Source organism: Netta rufina, assembly GCF_964035555.1.
Source record: "Netta rufina genome assembly, chromosome: 5".
NCBI lineage: Eukaryota > Metazoa > Chordata > Aves > Anseriformes > Anatidae > Netta > Netta rufina.
This window is the reverse complement of record NC_140128.1, coordinates 37,063,763-37,087,213: the sequence shown is the minus strand read 5'-3', so window position 1 is coordinate 37,087,213 and position 23,451 is coordinate 37,063,763. Positions and strand designations below refer to the sequence as shown.

Below are 23,451 nucleotides of genomic sequence, written 5' to 3'. Positions count from 1 at the left end.
CCTGGCGTTGTCATTGCTGTTGAGATCAGAAAAGATGGATGTGCCTGTTTTGCTTTCCTGACCTTCTGAATTAACAGATGTGCCAGAAGTCTGCAAAAAGCCAATGCCAGCACTACAATGCATAGCATTATACACATACAGAAGGTAAAAAAAAATGTTTTAAACTATGCTAGAAAAAAAAAAAAAAGTTGTATAGAAAAAAAAAAAAAGCAAAATTACTTCAAAATTTTCTTATTTTCTTGTCCAATTTTAGTGTTCCCAGCAAGAAGTTCTGTTTGAAACAGGCTGAATACATATACATTCTGTCTGTCTGTCAAGTGGAACTTCAGAACACTTCTTCAGAAACTTAAAAAGATAAAAAGATCCTATTTCCAGGTGGCACATAATGACCTGAGCATCTACAGTGCTAAAAAATATAGTGTTTCAGAGAAACACTTCTTAAGTATGAAAAAGCATACAAACCAGAATTGTTGTAATGGTGTTCATGTCGCTACAGTACTCTGATAGATTTGGCAGGGTTTTTTTTAAGGCACATCAGTAGTGATTCAACCAGAAGCACTGAAGAAGGGTAATAAAACCAGGACCATCAGAAACACTAGGATTTCTTCTGACAGCAAAAGATTCTGCTGCAATGTGCTGTTTGAGATCACAGTAATGCAGAATTGTACCTTATCTGTTTAAAATAGAGACATCCAAATGAATGTAATGGTACAGTATCATATTTTCATAACATTTTAAATTCAGTATGATGTCTCTTCTAATAGAGTAGAAAACAGAATAAATAAGTGATCGTTAAACATTGCTAATAAAATTTTCACAGCCACATGGCAGTGCCCTTCAATGTGCTTCATACAGATGGGTGAAATGCTGGTGCTGTTAAATGCCTCACCATAGGCTCCACAAGGTCAGATTTGCCAAATCTATTCTGATCAGAAGAATAGCACTAAAGAGTGACACAAGTGACATATGCTGAACCTGAAATCATCATATCAAGTTCCACTGATTTTGAGGAAATTTTTGTTCAATATTTATTGCTTTTTCCTTAAATGATTGTTGCAAATTGAAGAACCTGAAATCATAAATGTGTCTATACAACAGTGCATAATGACTCTTTTAATAAATATCAGGACAAAGTAATTTCTGAATATTTTTTTTTGATTATTAATAGTGTTATTAAATCTTATCAAAAACAAATATCCACACTATTCCTGTGTAGGGGTAAATACGCTTATAGCAAAGATTAACATCACAGTTCTTTCATTTCATAATATTTAAGGGATACAATAAAATCAGTTTAGGACTCCAGAAACAAATGCAAGAGGATACCATAGTCCCCAAAAAACTTTGGTGCAGAGGTTACATAAATTATAACAGCAGCCCATTAGACTTGGTCTTGGGGCTCTTCCACTTAAGGGTTTGGCAACTGCTCAGTCATTAAGGGTATATCCTCCTACAGCAGATGAAATTACTACTGCTCAAAAAGAATGAGAGTGGGATGGAATTTACCACGGAGAAAGCTTTTGCATTTTTGTACAATGTTCTACTGCTTCCCTCTTTCTGCTTGCAGCTTCAGTTCATTGACAGCAACGTTAATGGAATCTTCCTTGGTGGCACTTGTATCAAAAGGAACCATTCTTTTCAAATGTGCTAAAAATAAGAGTCAGACAAAAAAAGTAATTAAGCATCTTTAGAAAAACACATTCTGGTGTCTGAGCATGTATATGTTTATTTGAAATATGTTTCATGATGTAATATTATCCTTTACAAGCTATAATATGATATTAATAAATATTCAATATTAATAATGGTATGAATTGAGAAACAGATTTATTTTTCTAGAGGAATATAATTTAATGCTATTTTCAATCATAGAATAAAGCGGGGTTGGAACAGACCTTAAAGATCACCTTGATCCAACCACCCTGCCATGGTCCCACCACAGCAGGTTGCTCAAAGCCCCTTCCAGCCTGGCCTTGGACATTTCCATGGATGGGGCATCCACAACTTATCTGGGCAACCTGTTCTGGTGCCTCACCACCTTCATACTAAAGAATTTCTTCATAATACCTGATCTAAATGTACCCTCTTAGTTTAAAGCTGTTACCCCTTGTCCTATCACTCCACTCTCTGACAAAGAGTCCCTCCCCAGCTTTTCTATAGGCCTCCTTTAGGCACTGGAAGGCCACTGGAAGGTCTCCTTGGAGCCTCCTCTTCTAAAGGCTGAACAGTCCCAACTCCTGTAGTCTGTCTTCATAGGAGAGGTTGCTCTAGCCAGAGAAACAAACTTTTGTATTTTCTGAAATTCAGTAATTTCACTAACATCTAATTTTCTAGCATTTTTGTTTAAATAAAGCAAGACAAACCACTCAGAAAATTCCTGAGGAAATACCTTATTCAATAGCATAGAATAAAGTAAACTAGTGACATTGCATAGGTACTCATAGGATGCCATAACATGCAGATATATATATATTTTTACAGCTGGGTGAATAGACAATGCTTATTTTTAAATACGTTACATTGTATCAAAACCTGGACAATATGAACTGATGTATCATCTTATCATAAAATGACGGAGGAAAAGATTCCAAATATCCAAACAACAATCAATTATTAGAAAAAAAGCAGAAATTAAGGGGGAGAAAGTAGATATCTATTTCTACAATATGCCATTCTTCCCTTATGTTATAAGAATGTAAGAAAAGTGGTTCTTCTTGATTCTTTATTATAAATACCGGGAGTGCTATTTCTGAATACTCCCATAAAACCATAGCTGTATATAACCAAAAGTTAGTTATTTAATAGGAAGCAAGTTTATAGTCCTTATACTTTAATTAGGAGGAGTCATATGTTTCCACGTCCAGGAAGAAAATAACACCACTGTGCCCCAGACATTAGTAAAACAACGAGTTAACATTTTTCATCGTAGTTTTCAGTATTTGTTTGGAACTATACTACTATACGCTCTTTCAACAGTACCTCCTGTGATCAGTATTCAAAGTAAAGAAAAAAGAAAAATCATATACAAAATTCATTGCTACTCTAAATGAATTTGCATTTTGCAGTTTCCAGTTATTCCAGGTTCTTACCATTGTGCAACACTGGAAGGTATTGTTCTAGAATGGAGTCTTACAGTATTATGACATTATGTCTTCTTAATTTTAATTAAGTTAGTTAGTTATAAATGTCAATTCAAATTGTCTTAAGAGCTTATGAAAAAGTATACATAGAGGGATAAAGAGAGACATCAGCATACATTGCAGGAGTTAATTGTCATGACAATAAAAATCAACATTTACAGCAACTTGTTTTTATTCAGCCATGATATCATTCCTACTATATACCATGTTTAAACAAGAGTGTTGTTTATCACCAGGTCCAAAGGGTCAGAGAAGACTGTGATCCTAGATACAGAAGTTGGGAAAACTGGTGGCTATTTTCTTTTCCATAAAGTCATAGTTTACGAAGCCCTGGAACATTAATTCCCAATAACACCAGAAAGCCAGAAAGCCATATGGCTGCTGGGAAAAGATCCATGTTAAAACCTTGAAGTGATGAACTGTACGAAGAGAGAGAGGAACCAATTCACAAAGCTCATGTAAAGCATCTGTAACTCTTGGGACCTTTGTGCTGTAAAACTGAAGAAAAGCACAGTGGCCATGAAAAACAATTTCTGAGTATTATTCTTTAGATAACAACAAATAGTAAAATTTTATACTAACCATTTGATCTGATAATAACGTAGACTGCAAACCATATCTAATGAACAATTCCTTGTATAAATTATATGTCAGTTAAATATCATGCTTTCTAAGAACTTCTTCTATAAACATGAAGACCAGACATAAAACAGAGTACTAATTACTTTTCCTTTCACCCGTGTGCTGATTGGCAACTTTACATTAAATGGATGCAGACTGTCTTTTCTCTTAATTATTCTTTCATATTTTCTCCCCTTTCTTCAACCAATTTGGAACTTAAATCTCAGGTTTCCCCTGAGATTTAAAGTACATTAAATGCATCTGCTCTCTCCAAGTTATATGAGACAAATTGGGAAGAGACTTCCTAATACTACCTATTGACTCTATAATCTGTAAGGTTTTATGAGTCTAAGAGAGATCACAAAGGCTTGCAAACCGCTCTGAAAATTGAATTAAAAAAAAAACAAAACAACTCTTCTGTTTCTGAAGAAGTAAGGAGATGAATTAGTCACAGCAAATAGGTGATGACACTTACAGGTAGATTTATTAAAAGCTACAGGAGGTTAGAAGCAAAAGACTTCAAATTTGACTTCATTGTCAAAGCCTCAAATTACAACTAATTAATATCATGACTGAAATTAAAAGTTCATGGAGTTTATGTGACTAAGATGAGTGAAGCAGCTGATTTTATCATTTGCTGCTCAGTGCCAGTTACAAGAAAAGCTTCTTGTGACATTAATACCGCTGCAGAACCTTCACTGAAGAACTATTGCAACAACTCTAAAATACACTTTAAAATTTGAATGGTGGAGTACAGGGACAGCATAAAACATTCAGTCACTAACCAATGTCTATGGATTAATTCAAATGCCTTAAGGTATCACAAACATCCACAAAGGGATTCAAAAGATGTGATGGGACTTATGGGAAACCTGTGCCTTCCTGCAAAGACAGCTAGACGAATATACCAGGACTTATAAAATACATGAGATATCTTCAACAGGCACCTGACTTGCTCTCCTACTTACAAATTGAGTACAACAAATATACAATAGCACTTAGGTGAAAAGGAATCATCAAAGTGAGAAATTAAAAACCTTTATCCTATCACAGTCAAATACATGTAAAATCAGAAATAGAAAAAAATATCTTAAGACTACTTCCTTGTTTTAGCCTCAGAAAATCTGACAAATGGATTTGTAACAGAATGCAATTAAGGAACTAAAACTCCAATGATTTTTTATTTTATTTTATTTTTTTTTTTACAACCAGTTCTTTTCCCTTAAAAATGAATAGGAAAAAGTAAAAAACAAACATCTTTCTCAGCACAACTCTAGGATTTGGAAAATATTGGAAAATATGAAATACCTGTATGAAGATCTGCTTCATTTGTGATATGGAAAATACCTTCCTGAAAGTTTTAGACAAGAAAAAAGTCTCTTAGCCATGACTGAATGCTGTGGGCAGGGATGCCACCCACTAGATCAGATTGCCCAGGGCCTCATCCAACATGACCTTGAACACTTTCAGGGATGGGGCAACCAAAGCTTCTTTGGGCAACCTGTTCCAGTGCCTCACCATCTGAATTAAGCATTTCCTCCTAACCTCTAATCTAAATCTCCTTTCTTTAATTAAAAACCATTCCCCTTTGTCCTATTTGATTGAGCAAAAAGTCGCTCTCTATCTTTTTTAAAAGCCCCCTTTAAGTACTAAAAAGTCACAATGAGGTCACTCTAGAGCCTTCTCTTCTTCAGGCTGAACAGCCCCAGCTTCTCAGCCTTTCTTTGTAGGAAAGGCGCTCCAGCCCCTTGATTGTCTTCATGCTCCTCCTCTGGACCTATTCTAACAGTCCAACTTGCCTTTAAGGTATGGTTTGTTTGTTTTTTTTTCTATACCCGTACCAGGCTGAGCTGTAGACATTGACAGGGATGATATTAAGGAAAATGGAAAAACAACTCTGAGTTGGGGGAAACTGTTCCTGAAGTACAGAAGAGATTGAGGCTTTCACTCATATGCTTTGTTGCTATTTTTATTATTTAGTATACTCCGCAAAAAAGATACTAATCACAACCTACAGATTTTGAGAGGAAAAGAAACCAATTAGCTTCAACCTCGTCAAACCAACTCAAGATTTATTGCTGATAATTAGTAGTGTACAGTAGTGTACTCATTCCAAGACAAAGAGGTTTGAAAGTGCAGTGAAGCTTGAAATAGCACTTTCCATGACATAGAACGTAACTGGTTCATTCACAAGGTTGCCAGAATGCAAACTGGCTCTACTGAAAATAAATGGAAGGTGATATCTTTCTGAAGAAAAGTTTTTCATATTCATGTGCTGATATCTGGTGTGCTGAAAAAAACTATTCAATAAATTTTTCCTAAGTCATTACTGACACTCACGGAAGGGTGCTCCTTTACTTGAGAAAGACCTAGTATGTCCTATCTTTTAGTGAGCAGTTCCTATCTGTATCAGAGATCCTGTAAGCTTTTATGACCAAGTTATATGTACACTAAGAGATGGAAAGAATAGTTAAAAACAAATTTTGAAGTACAAGCAGAATTAGTGAATTCAACTCTTACTGTTAAGCTGCTTCAAAAACATAAGATTAACCAGTACAAATGAAAGATGTGGGATAGAACTTTTTGAATGAGGATGTGTCTTTGGAACCTGAAAAGATACACAACTTACATGGGTATGATTGTTCATGCAGAGATTCAGAAAACAAGTACAGCCCATTTCTTTGGGCTAGGCTTGGATGACAAACAGAAAATATTTTATTACCCAGTTAAAAAAAAAAGTATCACTGTGATGTAAAGTATTTCTTAAACAAAGACACCCATCTGGTATCTAATACTCAAGTACAGCAGGCCAGCAGGCCTCTTAAGATGGTTCTAGCAGTTTTTGTCAAAAAGTAGAATGTCTTGCTCTTTCAAGTAAAACAGCGTTAAAAGAGGAAACACATTACTTGTGATTTTTTTTTCCTCTGAAACAATACTTACAACCTGATTCTGAGAGCAGTGAGGTGGACAAAAAACTGTTTTGAGTTCGCCAGCTAGAAGAGGGAGCAGCGACTTGTATATCAGAAATGTCAGCATCCATTACGACATCCTATGGAAGCCAAATAAAAATAAACAAACTTCTTTATATTAAACAGCTGTAATCTTTAACAAAACGCACACAGTAATACATGGGTATATGCTGTAATTTCACACATCCTGGAAAATACTGTTTTGAATTCTCAGACTAAGTATTGCAGTTAGGATCAAATTAATTTGGTCATGAATTTCATGCCTGCTCCATCACTACAAAATCTTAGCACAAACTGCTTTGCCTTGAGAAGAGCATTGGGAGTACTGCAAGTCTTTGTTACTATTATAAGTTGCAAGAACATTCTCTTCTCTATTTACATAACATCCACAGTGCAGGGCATATTGGCATGGCAAACATCAGGAAATAATGAATTTTTCATCAATGAACTGTCTACATTAATTTACTGAAGTTCAACAAGTAAGTAATAACAAAACTTAAACATTTTGCCCACCACTGAAGAAACTAACTTCATTGATTTTTCATAACAAAATACCTCAAGATGTTTTTTTCATTATTTTCTTTTAGCCATTGAATAAAGTTTGAATCACAATATTAGTATTTACATCTAGACCCATACAACATAGCTTTTTGGTAAGCAAAGTCGTTTGGTTTATAAGCTAGAAAAAGAAGATAATTTTTAAAAGGCTATTTAAACAAAAATCTCTGTAAATCTTTATCAACAATATAGCAAGCAGTCCACAGTTCCATTACCTTCCAAAATAAGATTAAAAGCTTGACTTGGTATCCAAATTACTCAGTTTCTTGAAATGAGAAGACATAATAATGCACAAATGCATCAGTACATAAAACATGCCATTTTGCTACTGAATTCTTATCAAAAACACCCTTGGAGAATTTTGTTAAAACATCTTACAATTTATTATCATACTGATACTAAGATTTGAAAACCAAACAGAAAACAAAATAAAAATTCAACATTAATTTAGAGATACAATGAGCTTTTGTCCCATCAATGAAGAGGGATTTACTTCTATTTAGACTAATGGGAATTATACATATTAATCCCCTTATGTGCTGATGAGAGACTTAATACCTAAAATGTACATAATACAATAACAACTTCAAAAGAATTAAAAAAAAAATGTTAGTATTTTCATTCTGCTTCCAGAAATGCTATGTTAGAGAAAAGCTTTAAAAAAAAAAAAAAAAGAAAAGAAAAGAAAAAAGGCACTTCTACCAGCATCCACAATACACAATGCCTTTCTCATTACAGAAATATCAACTTTCATAACGTAGCTCACATATTTTATTTACATTTAGGTATGTTTGACTAGATCATAGGATGGTTTATGTTGGAACGGACCTTCAATATCACCTAGTTCCAATCCCCTGCCATAGGCAGGGACACCTCCCACTAGATCAGGTTGCCAAGGGCCCCATCCAATCTGGTCTTGAACACCTCCAGGGATGTGGCATGCACAGCTTCTCTGGGCAGCCTGTGCCAGCGCATCACCACACTGAGTAAACACGTTCCTAATGTCTAATCTAAATTCACCCTTTTTTAGTTTAAAGCCATTCCCCTTTGATAGTTGTTGGTCAGATGTTTGTAGCAGGGAAACTGTCCTAAAATATTTAAGTCTATCAATTGTAATGTTTATCTTTAGGTTTCTTCTCACTTTTCCTTTTGATTTTGCTTTATTTGGTATTCTCTATTACTTATTTTATTATTATTGTTTGTGTTTACCTTCTTTTTCCCCAATTTCTTCTTTAGCTACTATCCTTTCTTTGTTGAAAATCACTGTCAGCCTCTGGCCCCCATTATTAGAGGAAATATTACGTTTTAGCCTATACAAATAGCAATTATGATTTTCCCAGGCTTCTAAGCAAAAGGTATTTCTCATGGACTCCTGACAAGGCTAAAGCGAACTGGAAAGACTGAGGGGGGACAAAACAAATCATAAGGAAGACTAATAACTGTTTTAAGGAGAACTTTCACAGTGATTTCATTTTTGCTGCTTAAAACGAAAGAGGCTAAAACATGGGATTAGTTAATACCTGTCTGAGATTAGTGCTTGCAAGCAAGCTGAATGAAGTGTGCTACAAGAAAGGTTAGGAAGAAATCGCATCTGATGAGAAAGTTTAACAATTTTGGATAAATTAGTTGTGGAATTAATGTAAAATATTTTACAAAAACTCCTTTTCTTAACACATCTATTTTCTTATCTACCAAATATATTGTCAGCTTTATACAGCAGAAGCACTACATTGTGTATAGAGCACGAAACAAAACCATCAGAAAGAATGAACTTTGATGTCCTTGACTATACGCTTCTACCAATCAACTTTAGAGACTCCTTACTGACAAATCATCAACATTTTAAAAATATGAAACAACAATGCAGTTAGTTCCAAGGGAGGGTAAGAAAGGCAAGCATTAAAAAGGGATTTTTTAGACTAAGCCAGCCTGATCACTGAAATCAGATTAGCACCCGTCTGTTACTTGTTTTTGTACATTCTGTTCTATTTGTAACAGCTGTGACAGCAAAGAAGACTGTATGTCATGCAAAAACCCAATTAGGCCTGACTAAAAGAAAGCCATTAAATGCTCCCTCTTGTCTAAAGAAAGAGGAAATATTGTTTTGAAATCAGCCTTTTACGGATTCTGAACACAGAGTTCAAATCACACGATTTGTAAGCTCAGTCAGCTTAGTGCAATATTATATTCTAACTCTCAACTGATTACATTCCACTTAGATTTTTCAATATTTTCCAAATTTCAGTGGCTACTGAATTAGTAAGTCGTGTGTGAAGGCAAAACAAATTCCAGAAATTGAAGATTATCAGTAGCAATAGTCTGAAAGCGAATCTGCCCTGTTTCTTCCTTTCCTACTGAAAAAACAACATGGCTATCTCAAGTAGCTCAATACCTTCTTACAGCAGCAACTTAATAAGCTAAAATGCACTGTCTTCGTTTTACCTTTTCTAGTTTTTAGAAGACCTAAGGTAAGTAGGTCAACATTTCACAGATCAAATACTGCTGCTGAGGTGGGGAACACAAACAGCTTGAAGTTTTTTGAAAATGGTGCTCGATCCTAGATTTTGAGCTCAGCTGCTTAGAGACACACCTGAAAATACATTGCCAATGAATCTTGATTCATTGCAGTAGCAGAAACACTAGCACAATTCTTCAGTTCTGGTCATTTATTTGAATCACTGCCTAGTTCTGCAGCATAAGAAAATGTAGTTGTCCTAAAGTAAGGTGCTATCATAAGGACACGCAGTAATATGAAGTAATATGATAAGGAACAAGCTAATACGAACAGAAAGAAAGCATGTTAACAACTGGAAAGGTGGACTTTTTCCAGGCAATGGTTCTAAATTAAGAGCTCTGGATTTGTATTTCAGGGAGTTAGGAAATTAAGCTTAACCCTGCTATTAGTCAGATGAGTGACGTTTTGCAAATCACTTCTCTGTTTGCCTCAGTTTTGTTTATGTATGGAATGGACATGATCATTTGTAAAGAATGCAAAAATAAACTAGTGAAAAATCATTACATGCAATCTAAAAAATTAATATTCCCTTTAAGGCGGGAAACAGATTTCAGTATTTACCTTCTATGTGAAAGGACAAGGGAAAAGAGAAAAAACCAAGCCAAAAATTTCCATAGAAGAAATTTGACAAAGCAGTGGCATAAGTAAACACTAGAGTATAGTAAGACACAGGATAGCTTTTCCATGGATTTTTTAAGATTTTTTTTTGGGGGGGGGGGGGAATTTTCACTTGATAATGAAGACACTTCTGTCACCAAATTTTACACCAGCCATAGTAGCTACATAAAACTCTGCCATTCCAGGACAAAGAAACATTCATGTATGATTTAGTCTGTGTTAATACTATGAGATAATATTACTTTAAGTAAGCTCAGATTGCTGAGTGAAAGTAATCACAAAACAAAAGTGGAATACACACACATACCTTGAATTGTTGGATTCTTTGTTTTGAATCTTCCAGCTGCTGCTGCAGAGAACTCACAATTTCTTTATACTTTGTATACCTTTCCTCAATCTTTTCCCTTCGGCAGTGGGACTCCTAGAAACGTATTGAAACATTTAAATGATTTTGTAATGTGAAAAACGGTTAGTAAATGTTGGCTGGCTATGGTAAGTACAGGTATCACCCAGAGTTTTCCATACAGCAATGAACAAATGAATCACGAACTTTTAGAGGCTGAAATACAGGGCTCATATGAAAGCATGATGTTCTGTACAGAAGAGTAATGTTAAAATGAATGCACGTTAAAATGCGAACATTTTAATGCCTCATCCTTAACTGGTAAATGATATCTTGTAACTCTTTCTAAAATTTATTATTAACATAGCTTCTAACAAAGAATTGTGTAATGGAAAAAAATTGCAATTCTTCAGAAACAGATGTTTCAAGAAAAAAGTCCAAGGATATGGACTAAAGCAGTATTTCAGAACAAGAAAACATAATGCTTCTCACAAGCAGCTAAGGATTCACTTGAATGAATACAGCTACCCCACAACTTGTGAGGCATTTTCAGATGAAGATTTACTTTGTTTCCTTACACTTCCAATGGAAAAAAAAAATGAAACAGCTTGCTAACTCTGGAAAGCCATGAATGGCTTTGAAATACTTCATTCATGAATACCACTTCAGAATAAAATATGCTAGATACGTATCATACTACCATAGGACATTGTTATATAGCTTTTTAACAGGCTCTAGAACATTTTTCCTATCGTACAAAATATTCCAATGCATTACTTCAAATAGAATTAATGGAAGTTCAAAACTGACATAATTCTCACAACTAAGGTATAAAGCCTACTTTCCTTGAATAATAAATGCATAAATGATAAATTACTTACTAAACAACATACACTTGTTGGCAGGGTCTCATGTTAAGAAAGCAGTCTTTAGAAAACTTAAAAATTTATGGGAGAGGAACAGAGCTCAATTTAAAACAGAGAATTTGGGTTCCATTCTCATAAATGCTGGCTAAGTGATAACTAAGGCAAACTAGAAATTGACAACATAATTTCATAGTAACTTCAAGTAAAGAGTGAAACTGTGAAGGAGATTGCAGGAACTCCACATTCACGCTTCTGCCTAGCTTAGAGCAGAATTTTTCCTACAGCAAAGCAGAACCATCAGAAACAGAAGACAAATGTCAACCTCTTCTGGGGATACTTGGAAACATGAAATTGAAGTTACACCATATTGAAGTTTACACCATATTGAATATATAGTTTACACCATATTGAATATATTGAATATATATATATGAATATATAATTGAAGTTATACCAATTTAAGTTTATTTTTACACTATAAAACAAGGTCTGAATCTGCTCTGTCTTAACACATGACCTCATGCAAGAACATTTTGAATAAACAATGTTCCAAACAAGTGTTTTGAAAGGCTTGTGAATATATGAGGAGGAGAAACTCTGCACAGCAAATGAAATGCAAAATGTTATGTTTTTATCTATGATTTAATATTGATTTAAAATTTATTTTGTCCAATGAGAACCCAAATTCTCTTTTAGTAAACTACTGACTTCATTCATGGGAAGCAATGATAATGCAGTGGTTAAGCCACTCAGCCACTACCTAATTTAAGACTATATGCTCTTGACAGTACCTCACTGCTACTGTCAATAAGTTCCACCAACAGTGATACTGAGAGAGCAGATTTGACATTTGTAAACAAAAATTGTGTTTAAAAATGATAATTAAAAAAAGCATCTGTAAAGCTCATCTATTTTCACTCATTACTTTAAATGTTGAAAAAACTGGTAGAATTTATTTTATTACAGTATTTTGAACATTAAACGATGAATATCAGAATTCAACACTCAACAGGCATACTCTGCGTTAGGCCCTGACCTTTTACACTCAATACTCAATGTTTGCTTACCATATGGAACACCCCAGCAGTGGTACTAACTAGGACTAAATTAATGACATCAATAAAGCTATATTAACAACAACAACAAAGGCTTACTGTATGTTTTTGTCATATGTAATTTTATATATCTAATTAACTCATTTATCTATACATATGGGGAGGACATTAATTAACCAAAATAATTTAGAACTATTGAAAAAGAGTTAAGTAAAATATTTCTCACTGCAGTATCTTTGAAATCTTCTAACAGGCTTAGTTTCTCAGGAACAGACTCCAGATGGTCTAAAGCAACTCGAGTACTCTAATGAAGAGAACACAAGAGAAAACATCAAAACAAACAAACAAACAAAAAAAAAAAAAGAAAGAAAGAAAGAAAAGAAGAAATCGAAGCGTCATACAGTTTTTCCTCATACGGTTGAAGTTTCATGCCTTTGAACATTCTTATGTCTGATACACCATCAATTTAGAAGCAATCATGTTGTCTGTCTTGTTGCATGTTTCTTTCCTAAAAATTCCTAACATTGTTTTTAAGGTTGTAAGAAATACGCTTCCTATTAAAAATGAAGATCAAGTTTCAGACCAAATGGGATTCATTTGCACCTCACAAAACTGAACCTGAAACCAATACTCAGGCCCAATAGACCAAATGGGCTAGCGAACATGAGACAGTGATTTCTCTGCTTCTCCAATTATTTAGTTTAATTAGGAAAAAACCTGTACTGGCAGACAATGATATTAGGATCTATTCCTATAAAACAATCATCTGGTTAACAATTAACAATTACTTTGCTCTCATCCCACTGCTAAATTCTTTCTGTTCTAGGAATGGAAGAAAACTGGAGAAAAAACAGATATACTCCTGTCTTATCTTACTTAAGATGAAGTTTCAAATATAGCTCTTTTTTTCTGAATAACTTCTGCTCTTCACACAATGTACAATGAAGCAGGAAAACATTCCAGTCAATGGTGCTTGAAGAATAAGAACATTGTCACCACAGGTAAGAGGAAAGAATTTTGACAGATGGTTGACCAAGAAGCTCTTGAAACTTGCTGCTTTGAGAGGAATAGTATGTGGAGAGCGTACAAAATGGGGGAAAAAGGATTGCCCAAGCAAGGATATTTTACATTTGAGGAAACAGAGGAAGAGTTGTCAAAAGTGAAACAGAGTAAAACAAAGATGCCTTAGTCATTTAGTGAGAACAAGAAAATAGAAACGAGAATAGAATAGAAATGTGGAAAATAAGGTGGAGATAATCTAGGTATAACGCTAAAACACAAAGAGCTTTTCTTTTATACTAAAGCATTAATTTTGTTAGATTTTAAATCTTAATTTTAAAAATTGTACAGGAATTATGTAAGACTGCATATACGGAGATATGCCTGGAAGACAAGTAAACCACTTCCTGCCGTGGGAAGCACTGAGGACACCCAGTACGAACAAGTCCTTAATTGCAAGGTTGACATCTGATGATGACAAATACTGACAAAATCCTGTAATGACAGGAAGGTGCATACTTGGGCTGATCTCCAGAGAAGAAAGTAGGTCCAATCAGTTTTGCAAAATTCAGTCAGAACTAATAAAGTTTATTAACTTGTAACAAGAAAATAGTGCATTCTGTCTCAACAGCTGCATGAGGTGTTAGTAGATTTTGCATTTGGCTAGCTGTAGTTAGATCAAACTAAAATTTATCATCATAAGAAATCTTGTATTTTAATGTGCAATTTAATTTGCTATCAAGCTTTTTTTTTATTATTAAAAGAAAAAAAAAAAAAAAACAACTTACAAAACTCATCTACAAAGATTTATTAGGAGAAAAGTATTATTTTTTCCTGTAACATATATGGTTGTTTACCAGAAAAGAATTATAGAACTTACAGATATACATTAATAATGAATGTGTAAAATGGATTCTTCTTCATATTTCCAGCGTGCAGTCAGGCAGGAGGCCTACATATAGTGTTTACAGTGTTTTTCACAGATTATAGCATAGAATTTTTTATAGCTATAAAATACTTTCTTTTTTTTTTTCCAAATGTTACTATACCTCTCAACTTCAAAATACAATTGCCTAGAGGTATCTATCACTCACTAATGTTTCCCTCTTCTAAGTATCAACCATTTCACTTTTACCACAGTAAAGCAGTAGTCATTCATATTTCATGCTTCATTTACAGTGGCCTTATGTTCATCAAAGCATTGATTTTCCACTACATTAATTTATGATGAATTGTAATGTTTGCTGCTTCTTTCCTGAGTAGCCCCTGGTCTGCATGCATGCTTCTGAGGCTGAGAAATATATGAGAGACAATAGACTCTAAGCAATCAAACCTACACCTGGTCTCATTAAATGCAAACTTAACTATATGTGGATCAAAATATTGATTCACAACATTCAGCAGTCATCCTGCTATCACACAGATACATGCCCATGAAGTTTTTGATTCTGAAGAGCAAAAACTCTCCCACTCCTTCAGAAATAAACCCCTTCCTCGCAGGAAACAATACAAGAATTGTAACAAAACACCAGCTCTTTTCTTGGTCCAGCACCAAATTAAGCTATAACTACTTTAAGCTTATGGTATATATTACCTAACACATTTGCTGAAGGAGTGAACTGCTGGAAAACAGACATTTGAGATGTCATACAGAATTGAAATAAAGTTGTAGGGGACACAAGACAAATTTAACGTCATGGCTTCTCATGATGCTATGAAGTATATTCAAGTTATAGCAGTTTTCCAACTCCAAAAATTTATTTTTTTTTTTAATAAAGACCTGTAATCTGTTCTCATCATAAAAGGAACTCAGGTCTTAAGTGTATGCCCACACCTTAAGCCATCCCATTTGCCAATTCTTTCTCTAAATTCCAGTGACAAGACCTCATATCAACACACACTGTAAATGAAGGAAGGTGCTCATCATTTCTTCTCTCCAAGTATCTCCTAAACATATCCCATCTATGTCACATACTACTTGTGAAAAATTTTAGCTGTGCCTTAGCTTGTGTCGTTTAAAGCTATTGTTACGTTATGGAATGTTCTTGAAAGCAGAAGACCAACCTTTGGGTTATATGCATACTCAGTCCTTAGTTTCTTTGTCTTATCAAAAAGCATGTGGATAAGGGTTGATATAGGCTTCTTGGATTTCTGACAGTTTTTTTGGCTTCATGAAATGTAATCCTAACTCCACACACAAAATGATGGTTTCTGAGCTAACAATTACTGAGCAGGAATGAGATCATGAGGTAAACAACATGCAGTTCCAAGAATCTGCTAATTCAGTGCTCAATAACAATTAGAAAAGCTAAATCAACACAGGACATAATTAGGAAAGGAAAAAAACAAGCCAGAGAACACAGCTACTCAGAAGTATGACTCCACAGCAAGTTTGCATCTTGCCTACTGAGTGCAGCAGTGGGAAGCTCATATGAAGAGGAACAGTTAGAATGGGGAAAGCTCAGAGAAGGGCTAGAAGATCAACCAAAGCCATGGAATGCTTCTTTCACATGAGGAATGACTAAATACAATCATTCAATGGAGCAGGACTCTTCAGAAAAGACAACAGATGCCTGAGGGGAGAAATGACCAATTTGCTTAAAATCACAAGTCACACAATTTAAGCAGAATTCGGGTCAGTGCATGAATGAGAAACCTCAGGAAAGGATTCCAAATGCATAGAAACTACATCTCTGTCCGGAAGTCTCTGAGCTTTGAATGGCTGGAATCTGACCAAATGAATGAATAGGAAACAAAACATTTGCCTATCCTGTAACATACACTCTTCCTTAAGCTTTATATTTGGGTCATTGTTGTAATTTGGTTGCTATTAAATTCTAAAATTGTCTTAAGTTTTCTGAGCAGTTTGTGAAGTGATTTGAATAGGACAATATACACTAGTATATTCAGAGACAGAAATGTATTCTCTTTTCATAAAACTAACCAAGAAAATTGTGGTGATGTACAAATAAAAACAGAAAAAATAAAAAGCAAAAGTTCCCTAGGGAAACGTCAATAAAGAAGAAGGAAGGAAAATAGTATGTTGAAAAATGTGAGGGAAAGATGATGAAAAAGCTTTTAGCTGCCCCACAGAAATTGGTCTGGTAATTTAGTGAAATGCACAGCAACCTCTACAACATGGATCAAATGCCACGCTTGTATCATTAATGACTACACTCTATTCTATTAAGAGAGATGGATTTAGACACACAAGATAAAATGTGAAAAAGGATGTTGGAAGCACCTGACACAGAGGGCATTTAAGTACTGTTAACTTTTTTCCAAGAAACAGGAAAGCTATATGCCATAATGCATACAAATAATCCTAAAGAGAGCAATCGCATCTGTCTGCTCGTTATTTAACAGGGAACAGAAGGTACTGATGGAACTGATAAGAGGAAGAAACACCAATTGTACTGAGTAAAGCTGTATTCATAGTATTTTACTTAACAGCAGACTCCTCCATAGAGTGAGTGCTATTAATCTTCATGTTTTTAAAATAAAGACGATTTACTTTGAAAAGGGGTGTTCTATGTTTTCAGAGAATGATAAAACAAATTACTCATTTTCAACGACTTCATATGAACACTTTGATGTTCAGACTGCATCTGAACAGTTAATCCTCCTATATTGATGTATTCTTGTTGATAGACAGTTTCACACTATCTCAAGGGACAGATCTAAATTGAGATCACATACACATATTATTTTTAGTCTTGAAGCTTCAATGCTAAATTCACAGAAATCAAAGCAGGTTTGTGTATAGTTCTCTTAAATTTTGTCTCTATATTAAATAGACTGAAAACACATAAAACAGAAACCAAACTTCACTGACTTTCACATATGGTGCTCTTTTCTGAGGTACGTAAAAACAAATGGCTATCTGTATAGCACAGATATTTTTGTAAATTAGAGCTGACTTAAGTAACCATTAGCTAATCTCCAAAGAATATCCATAAAAAGATTAAATGCAACTATAATTTTAACTGACTGCAATGCATTTCATCAGGGAGTTACACATAATTCAGATGAAGGATGTAATCTTAAAGGTGACCTATGATGACATTTTTAAATTGACTTAGCATGTTGAATACCTAAATAGCAAGAATAGGATGTATCCAGCATTTTTAAAGGTATCTTTGCTTTCCTTGTTAATCTCTGCAGAACTATGCATTGTCAGCTTCCATCTCCAGAACTAGATTGATGCATGATAAGCTCTTCTTTTAACAGTGTGTGGTTCTATTTAAGAGGCCTGAGTTTCTTTGTTGACCTTCATATACCAGGCAAGTTCCACTCTCAATGGGACATTCTGTGACCTAGTACATCTTCCATGTGGATGAAACTTTAAGAGAAAACAATATAAATATTGTATATCATTATATTCCGCTTATACCGCTTCTCAATTATAGCATTGTTTTGATGATTTCATCACGTTAAGAAATCAATTTACATTTATGAAATAAACAATACATATAAACCTGAGTTATACAATATACAAGTTCAATTGACTTTTATTAAACAATATTGTTTCATTGACGTTCAAGCTAGTAAGATTTTTTTTAAGCAACTATTGCACTTGTACTAATGAAAAACAGAAAACCTTTGTTAACAAAGCATTGCAAATGTCATAGTAACTGAACTTTTAATTCAGACTCTAGATGATTTTGTATAGGGTGGAGAACATTTTAATTAACAGAGTTTCATGGATGCTTAACATTCACAGTGACATGGACCGTCTCTTTTCGCACAACGTTATCACTTAACATCCCATCCCTATGGTAACTACAGAATTGTTTATATGGAAAAATATTAGATAAGTATTTCACAATTTTTCAGTTGATGCACATATGCATCAAACAACTTTTTGTTGTTTGAGCTGGAAATGTGGAGGAGGTAGTAAAGTCTTCTGGCAAGCCAGCTCTCTGTAAATCATCAGCTAGAGCTCTTAGTACTACTGGGGTACACAGAACTAAATTTTAAGAATCTCTTCTTTATCGTTTACTAAGATTTTGATCAAAGATATCCAGAAATAATTACAGGATATTAAAAGAAATATAACGTATGAGGCAGAGCGCGTAATACAAAGTTAGTGGGCACAGATTTGTAAAAGGTATAAAGACTTCCTTGTCATTCATAATGCTAACATCAAATTTCTGAAGCTTTTCAGGCTAAAAATCTTTATATGTAATTTACATTAACTTTTTTTCGTACACTAATAATATTTCATTAAGCCTTTCAGAAAACATTACCAAAATTAATTCACAGTCTCCATGAACAAAAAATATTGTTCACATTTATAGCTGAAAAAAAATTTGAATGCAAAGAGAAGTGATTTAACCAAGGTTTCAGAACAAATTAGTGTCAGAGTAGGAAAAAAAATAGGAATTTAACTTATAGATTTCCCCACTATAATCAAAACCTGCATGACATTCAAAAAGTAAAAACCACTATAGTAGCATTAATAGTTCTAATTTCTGTGTTTCTAAGGTTATAATTTGACAGAATACAAAATTTAAATCTAAAATGAAGGACTTTGCAGCGCATTAGAAACATTCTAGTAAACAAGACAATTTGTTGTCAAACATCTTCAACTTCTGTGATAAATTAAGTGAGAAAATGCATGCTATAGCACATATATCTTTATCTTATCACACTATAAGCATCCTATATTCTGTGAAAGAATTCATAGATGCACCCTCCCTCGACGAAAGGTCAGCATTTTTAAGTGGAAGAAACAGGATTCCTCTTTAAAATTACACTTATATGCATATATATTCACACTACATTAAAAAAAATCTTTAGTGATGACCACTGTATATTAATATTCCTAGGTAAACTAAGAAATAATTTATGATATCTAAAAAAATTAGTCTCTTGTAATAAAGATTTATACTGAGATTTCAACTTTCTCTAACAGAAAACCAGGATTATTTTGGCTTATCAAAATCTGGCAAAAATGTTCAATATTTGCAACTTATTGAACATGTTATACTATCTTCACAATACCAAAAGAAGCTTTCTGCCTAGAGAATGTAAGGGCTGTGTTAGGAGGAGCATTGCCAGCAGGTCAAAGGACGAGATGGAATGGGAGTCATTTAGGTTGGAGAAGACCTTCAAAACCAGCAAGTTCAACCATCAGCTGACCTATTCAGTCCCATCACTAAACAATGTCCTTTAGTGCCATGTTCACACACCTCTTAAATAAAGGAGTTGATCCTTCCCCTATACTGATGGCTGTTAAGACACATCTGCAGTGCTGGGTCTGGTTTTGGGCTTCCCAGAACAAAAGAGACATGGACATACCGAAGAGAGTCCAACGAAGAGCAACTAACCTTGTTTAAAGGACTGAGCTGAGAGAACTGGGATTGTTCAGCCTGGAGAAGAGAAGGCTCAGGAGGAATCTCATCAATGTGTATAAATACCTGATGGGAGTATGTAAAAAAGACAAAATCAGGCTCTCTTCAGTGGTGTTCAGTGATAGGACAAGAGGCAATGGGCATAAACTGAAACACTGGGGGTTTCATCTGGACATCAAGAAATGCTTTCTTACTGCAGACACTACACTGCTGCTGCAGACAGCAGCAAGGAAGAAGAGGAAGGTGAGTGCCAGGAGAAAAAAAAAAAAAAAAAAAAACACACCTGGCTATGAGTGCTATCGGGCAGCAAAAGTTACTTGGTGGAAGTGAGTAGAAGAAGGAATTGGGGAACTTTGGGAACATTCTCTACCCCCAGCAAAAGGAAGTGACACACTGGCTCACTGATGAAAGGAAAGGAAAGGGAGAGGCAGGCAGGATGGAGGATCTCAGAGTGCTGCTCCTCTCCCAGGCGTTTGTATAAGATCAAAGTGCTGCTGTGTTCTGGGAGGACCAGAAGGCCTTTGATGTAATGGTAGTCTTGGCAAGACACAACAGAAGCAAACCGAGAACAGAAGAAAGTATTAACTCTTAGATTTAAAATGTCTTAAACATCCATGCATGCAAAGTGTGACAACCATGAAATAGTTCCAAGAGCAAATTGTACAGTGTGCTTATTGATGGAAGGCACATTGAGAGAGAGAGAGAAAAGAAAAAAGAAAGAGCCCTAATGTGAAGAGCATCAGGCAGTCCATAATCTCCTTGGAAATGCACTGGGGACAGCCAGCCTTCCTGTTCTTCTTTTAAAATGGGTGATAAATCAGAAAACTGATGCAACGTTGAGCCTGCTACTACAGTAGAAGAATCTGGTAGCTTTCACATTGCTGAGTGTGTCCAAACAAATTTGCTTTACTGGTATTCAAAACCTTATTTTCATGAATATAAAACACAAGGTAAACCAAAACACACAACTGTTCATACTGGAAAGGAAATTTATATTAAAAAAACAATACTGAAGAATACTTAGAACATTACTGGAGTTATCCTAAATTTATGACTTTGTAATAAAAAGCTGAATAATGTCCATAAAAGTCTGATCCAAATAGTTTATGCAAGTGGTATCCTCAGTTTTGGGTTCTCTACCAAAAATGCAAGCTGTCTTACTGATCAAAGAATACATAATACATATGTTCACTGGAATAACTGGTTGATTTCAAATTCAATTTCCCAGTATTTTTAGTACTACTAAGGCAGAAGAATCTGACTTGCAGTTTATTCTCACATATTCCCACAAGACTCTGATGTAGAAACCCACTGAAGTCAAAAGCACCACACGGTAGCAGTGTGTTAATTATGAGGAGTAGATACATTTCCCATTGTAAAAACACCTGAGAACACAATATAGACCTTTTTTTCCAGTAAAATCATACAGCTTTATATGTAAATAAAATAGGACTAAATTCTATATGTAAGAATGAAGCTACACCCAAAAAGATACACTTTACTAAATTACACTTTACCTGTAGAGAAATCATACTAATTCTTGCAAAATATCAGACTACATAACTGATTACTACAGTAATCAGGAAAATTACTCATTAATAGCTATGTAACATTTAAATGCAATTAATTGAACAGTACTTTAAAAATCTGAACAAGTGAATTGTTCATATTTTTAAATCACAAGTGATTTGCCTGGCATAATAAAGGAACTTTACAGCAAAAGTAAAATCAGTGCCTTGGGAGTATTCAACAGCCTTAGGGACAACCATACCTTTCTTGCCTGAAGTCTAAGTGTTTAACATTACACATCGTCCTATGTCAGCAATAATGAAAGAATTGATTGACTTCAAGTTCTAGGATCTAGTATTAAAAACCTGCTCTCAGATGTTACCTCTCAGTTTGCAATATGAAAATGATATTTTACTGATAATAATCCTCTACCTCTTCTATCTGAACAATAACTTGAAACAAACAAACAAAAATATCAGGAAGATTTAGTACTAAATGGAGGAGATTAAAAGTATAAAAAAAGAAGAAAGACTTCAGAAAAAATAGAAATAAACATCATCACTGAACACACATTGGATTTGCATGAAATTTTGCTATTTGCAAGCAATTACCTGTGCCAAAACTGGGCTTTAGGAGCAGAAAGCGCATGGCATTTGCAGGCAGCTTGACTCATGGTTCGTGAGAAATGGATGGCAGTGGATACATGCCTGACTAGTTGTCATGTAAGCAAACCATGATTAAGAGATGCTTCTGAACAGAACTAATGTCCTGGCAACAATTTACAGTCACACAGCACTATGCAAAGTGCCAGGCCTCTGACTTTGAGCATTAATTCCCTATTCCAACAAGGCAGGAGTTCCAACACTGCACTCTGATTTACAAAGGGCCTTTTATGTGTGAATGCAAGTTGTTTGTTTGTTGTTGTTTGTTTGTTTGTTTTTACCATATTCAATACATTTCAAATACATTTTTGAGATCCGAAGCAGTTTTCAAAGACAACAGTTATCAGGGAGGATGAAATAATTAGCACAAGCAAATTTTAGAAGTCTATATTTGCAGACTTACATTGTCTCAGTACTGGTATCTTTACGTGAAATTTTCTGAGTTTCCAATAAAAAGAAACTATAGTTCTTACATATACTATCATATGATGTCTTATTGGAGTTGTCTACAAAAGAAAAAAAAAAAGCAGACCCATCCTATCTAGTCCACCTGGTAGACTTCCTAGCTTGAGTCATGTGGATAATCGATCCAGCTGCATTCATGGCACGTACATACATTAAGGCTTTTGTCCTTCAAATTTATTATCTTAAAATGATATTCCTCCGTGCTTTTGGTTCCAGTGGTAATGTGGGCACTGACTCTGTCTGCACGTCCAGTGAAATGTACACACAAGTCACTGGAGTGATTATATCTATCACATATACCTCAACTATTTGGCAAATAGTTTAATTTCTCAACTATGTTGAAGAAAAACATCCTCAGTATGGCTCAAATCTACCACATTTCTCTTCCTAGGGATGCGGACTGAACTATACAGAAAAATACAACCTTACATTTTATTTGATATAGCTATTGCTCATAAAGCAGTGAAAACACTGTAGCGAAGCCTCCACTGGAAGGTACAATATAAAACTACCATGCGTCTTCATTTTCTTAAAATTATAGTTAAAAACCCAGATGGCACCTTTTTTTAAAAAAAAGAAAAGTACATAAAAACCACATTTTTGATCATCAGTAATCTCATTGTGATTGGTTTGAAAAAGAATTTAAGAAACTTACCATTTCTAAGGACGTAATTCGCTCCTACAAATAAAATACAAGTTGTGGTTAGAAAGTAAAGAACATAAATGCAATATATGGTAAAAAAGCATGATTTTTTTTTTTTTTTTTTGCAGTTTG

General features: G+C 34.5%; 1 protein-coding gene across 1 annotated transcript in view; it reads right to left on the bottom strand.

The window, feature by feature from the left end:
• Positions 1-1,540: 1,540 nt before the first annotated feature.
• CEP128 (centrosomal protein 128) overlaps positions 1,541-23,451 on the bottom strand; it is a gene marked incomplete at both ends in the record, with an annotated part of 109,983 nt that continues 88,072 nt past the window's right edge. Inside the window, 5 exons of the mRNA XM_084288230.1 lie at positions 1,541-1,647; positions 6,702-6,810; positions 10,729-10,842; positions 12,912-12,989; positions 23,332-23,355. Coding sequence (XP_084144356.1) covers positions 1,541-1,647; positions 6,702-6,810; positions 10,729-10,842; positions 12,912-12,989; positions 23,332-23,355 — 432 coding nt within the window. The remainder of the gene's footprint in view (positions 1,648-6,701; positions 6,811-10,728; positions 10,843-12,911; positions 12,990-23,331; positions 23,356-23,451) is intronic.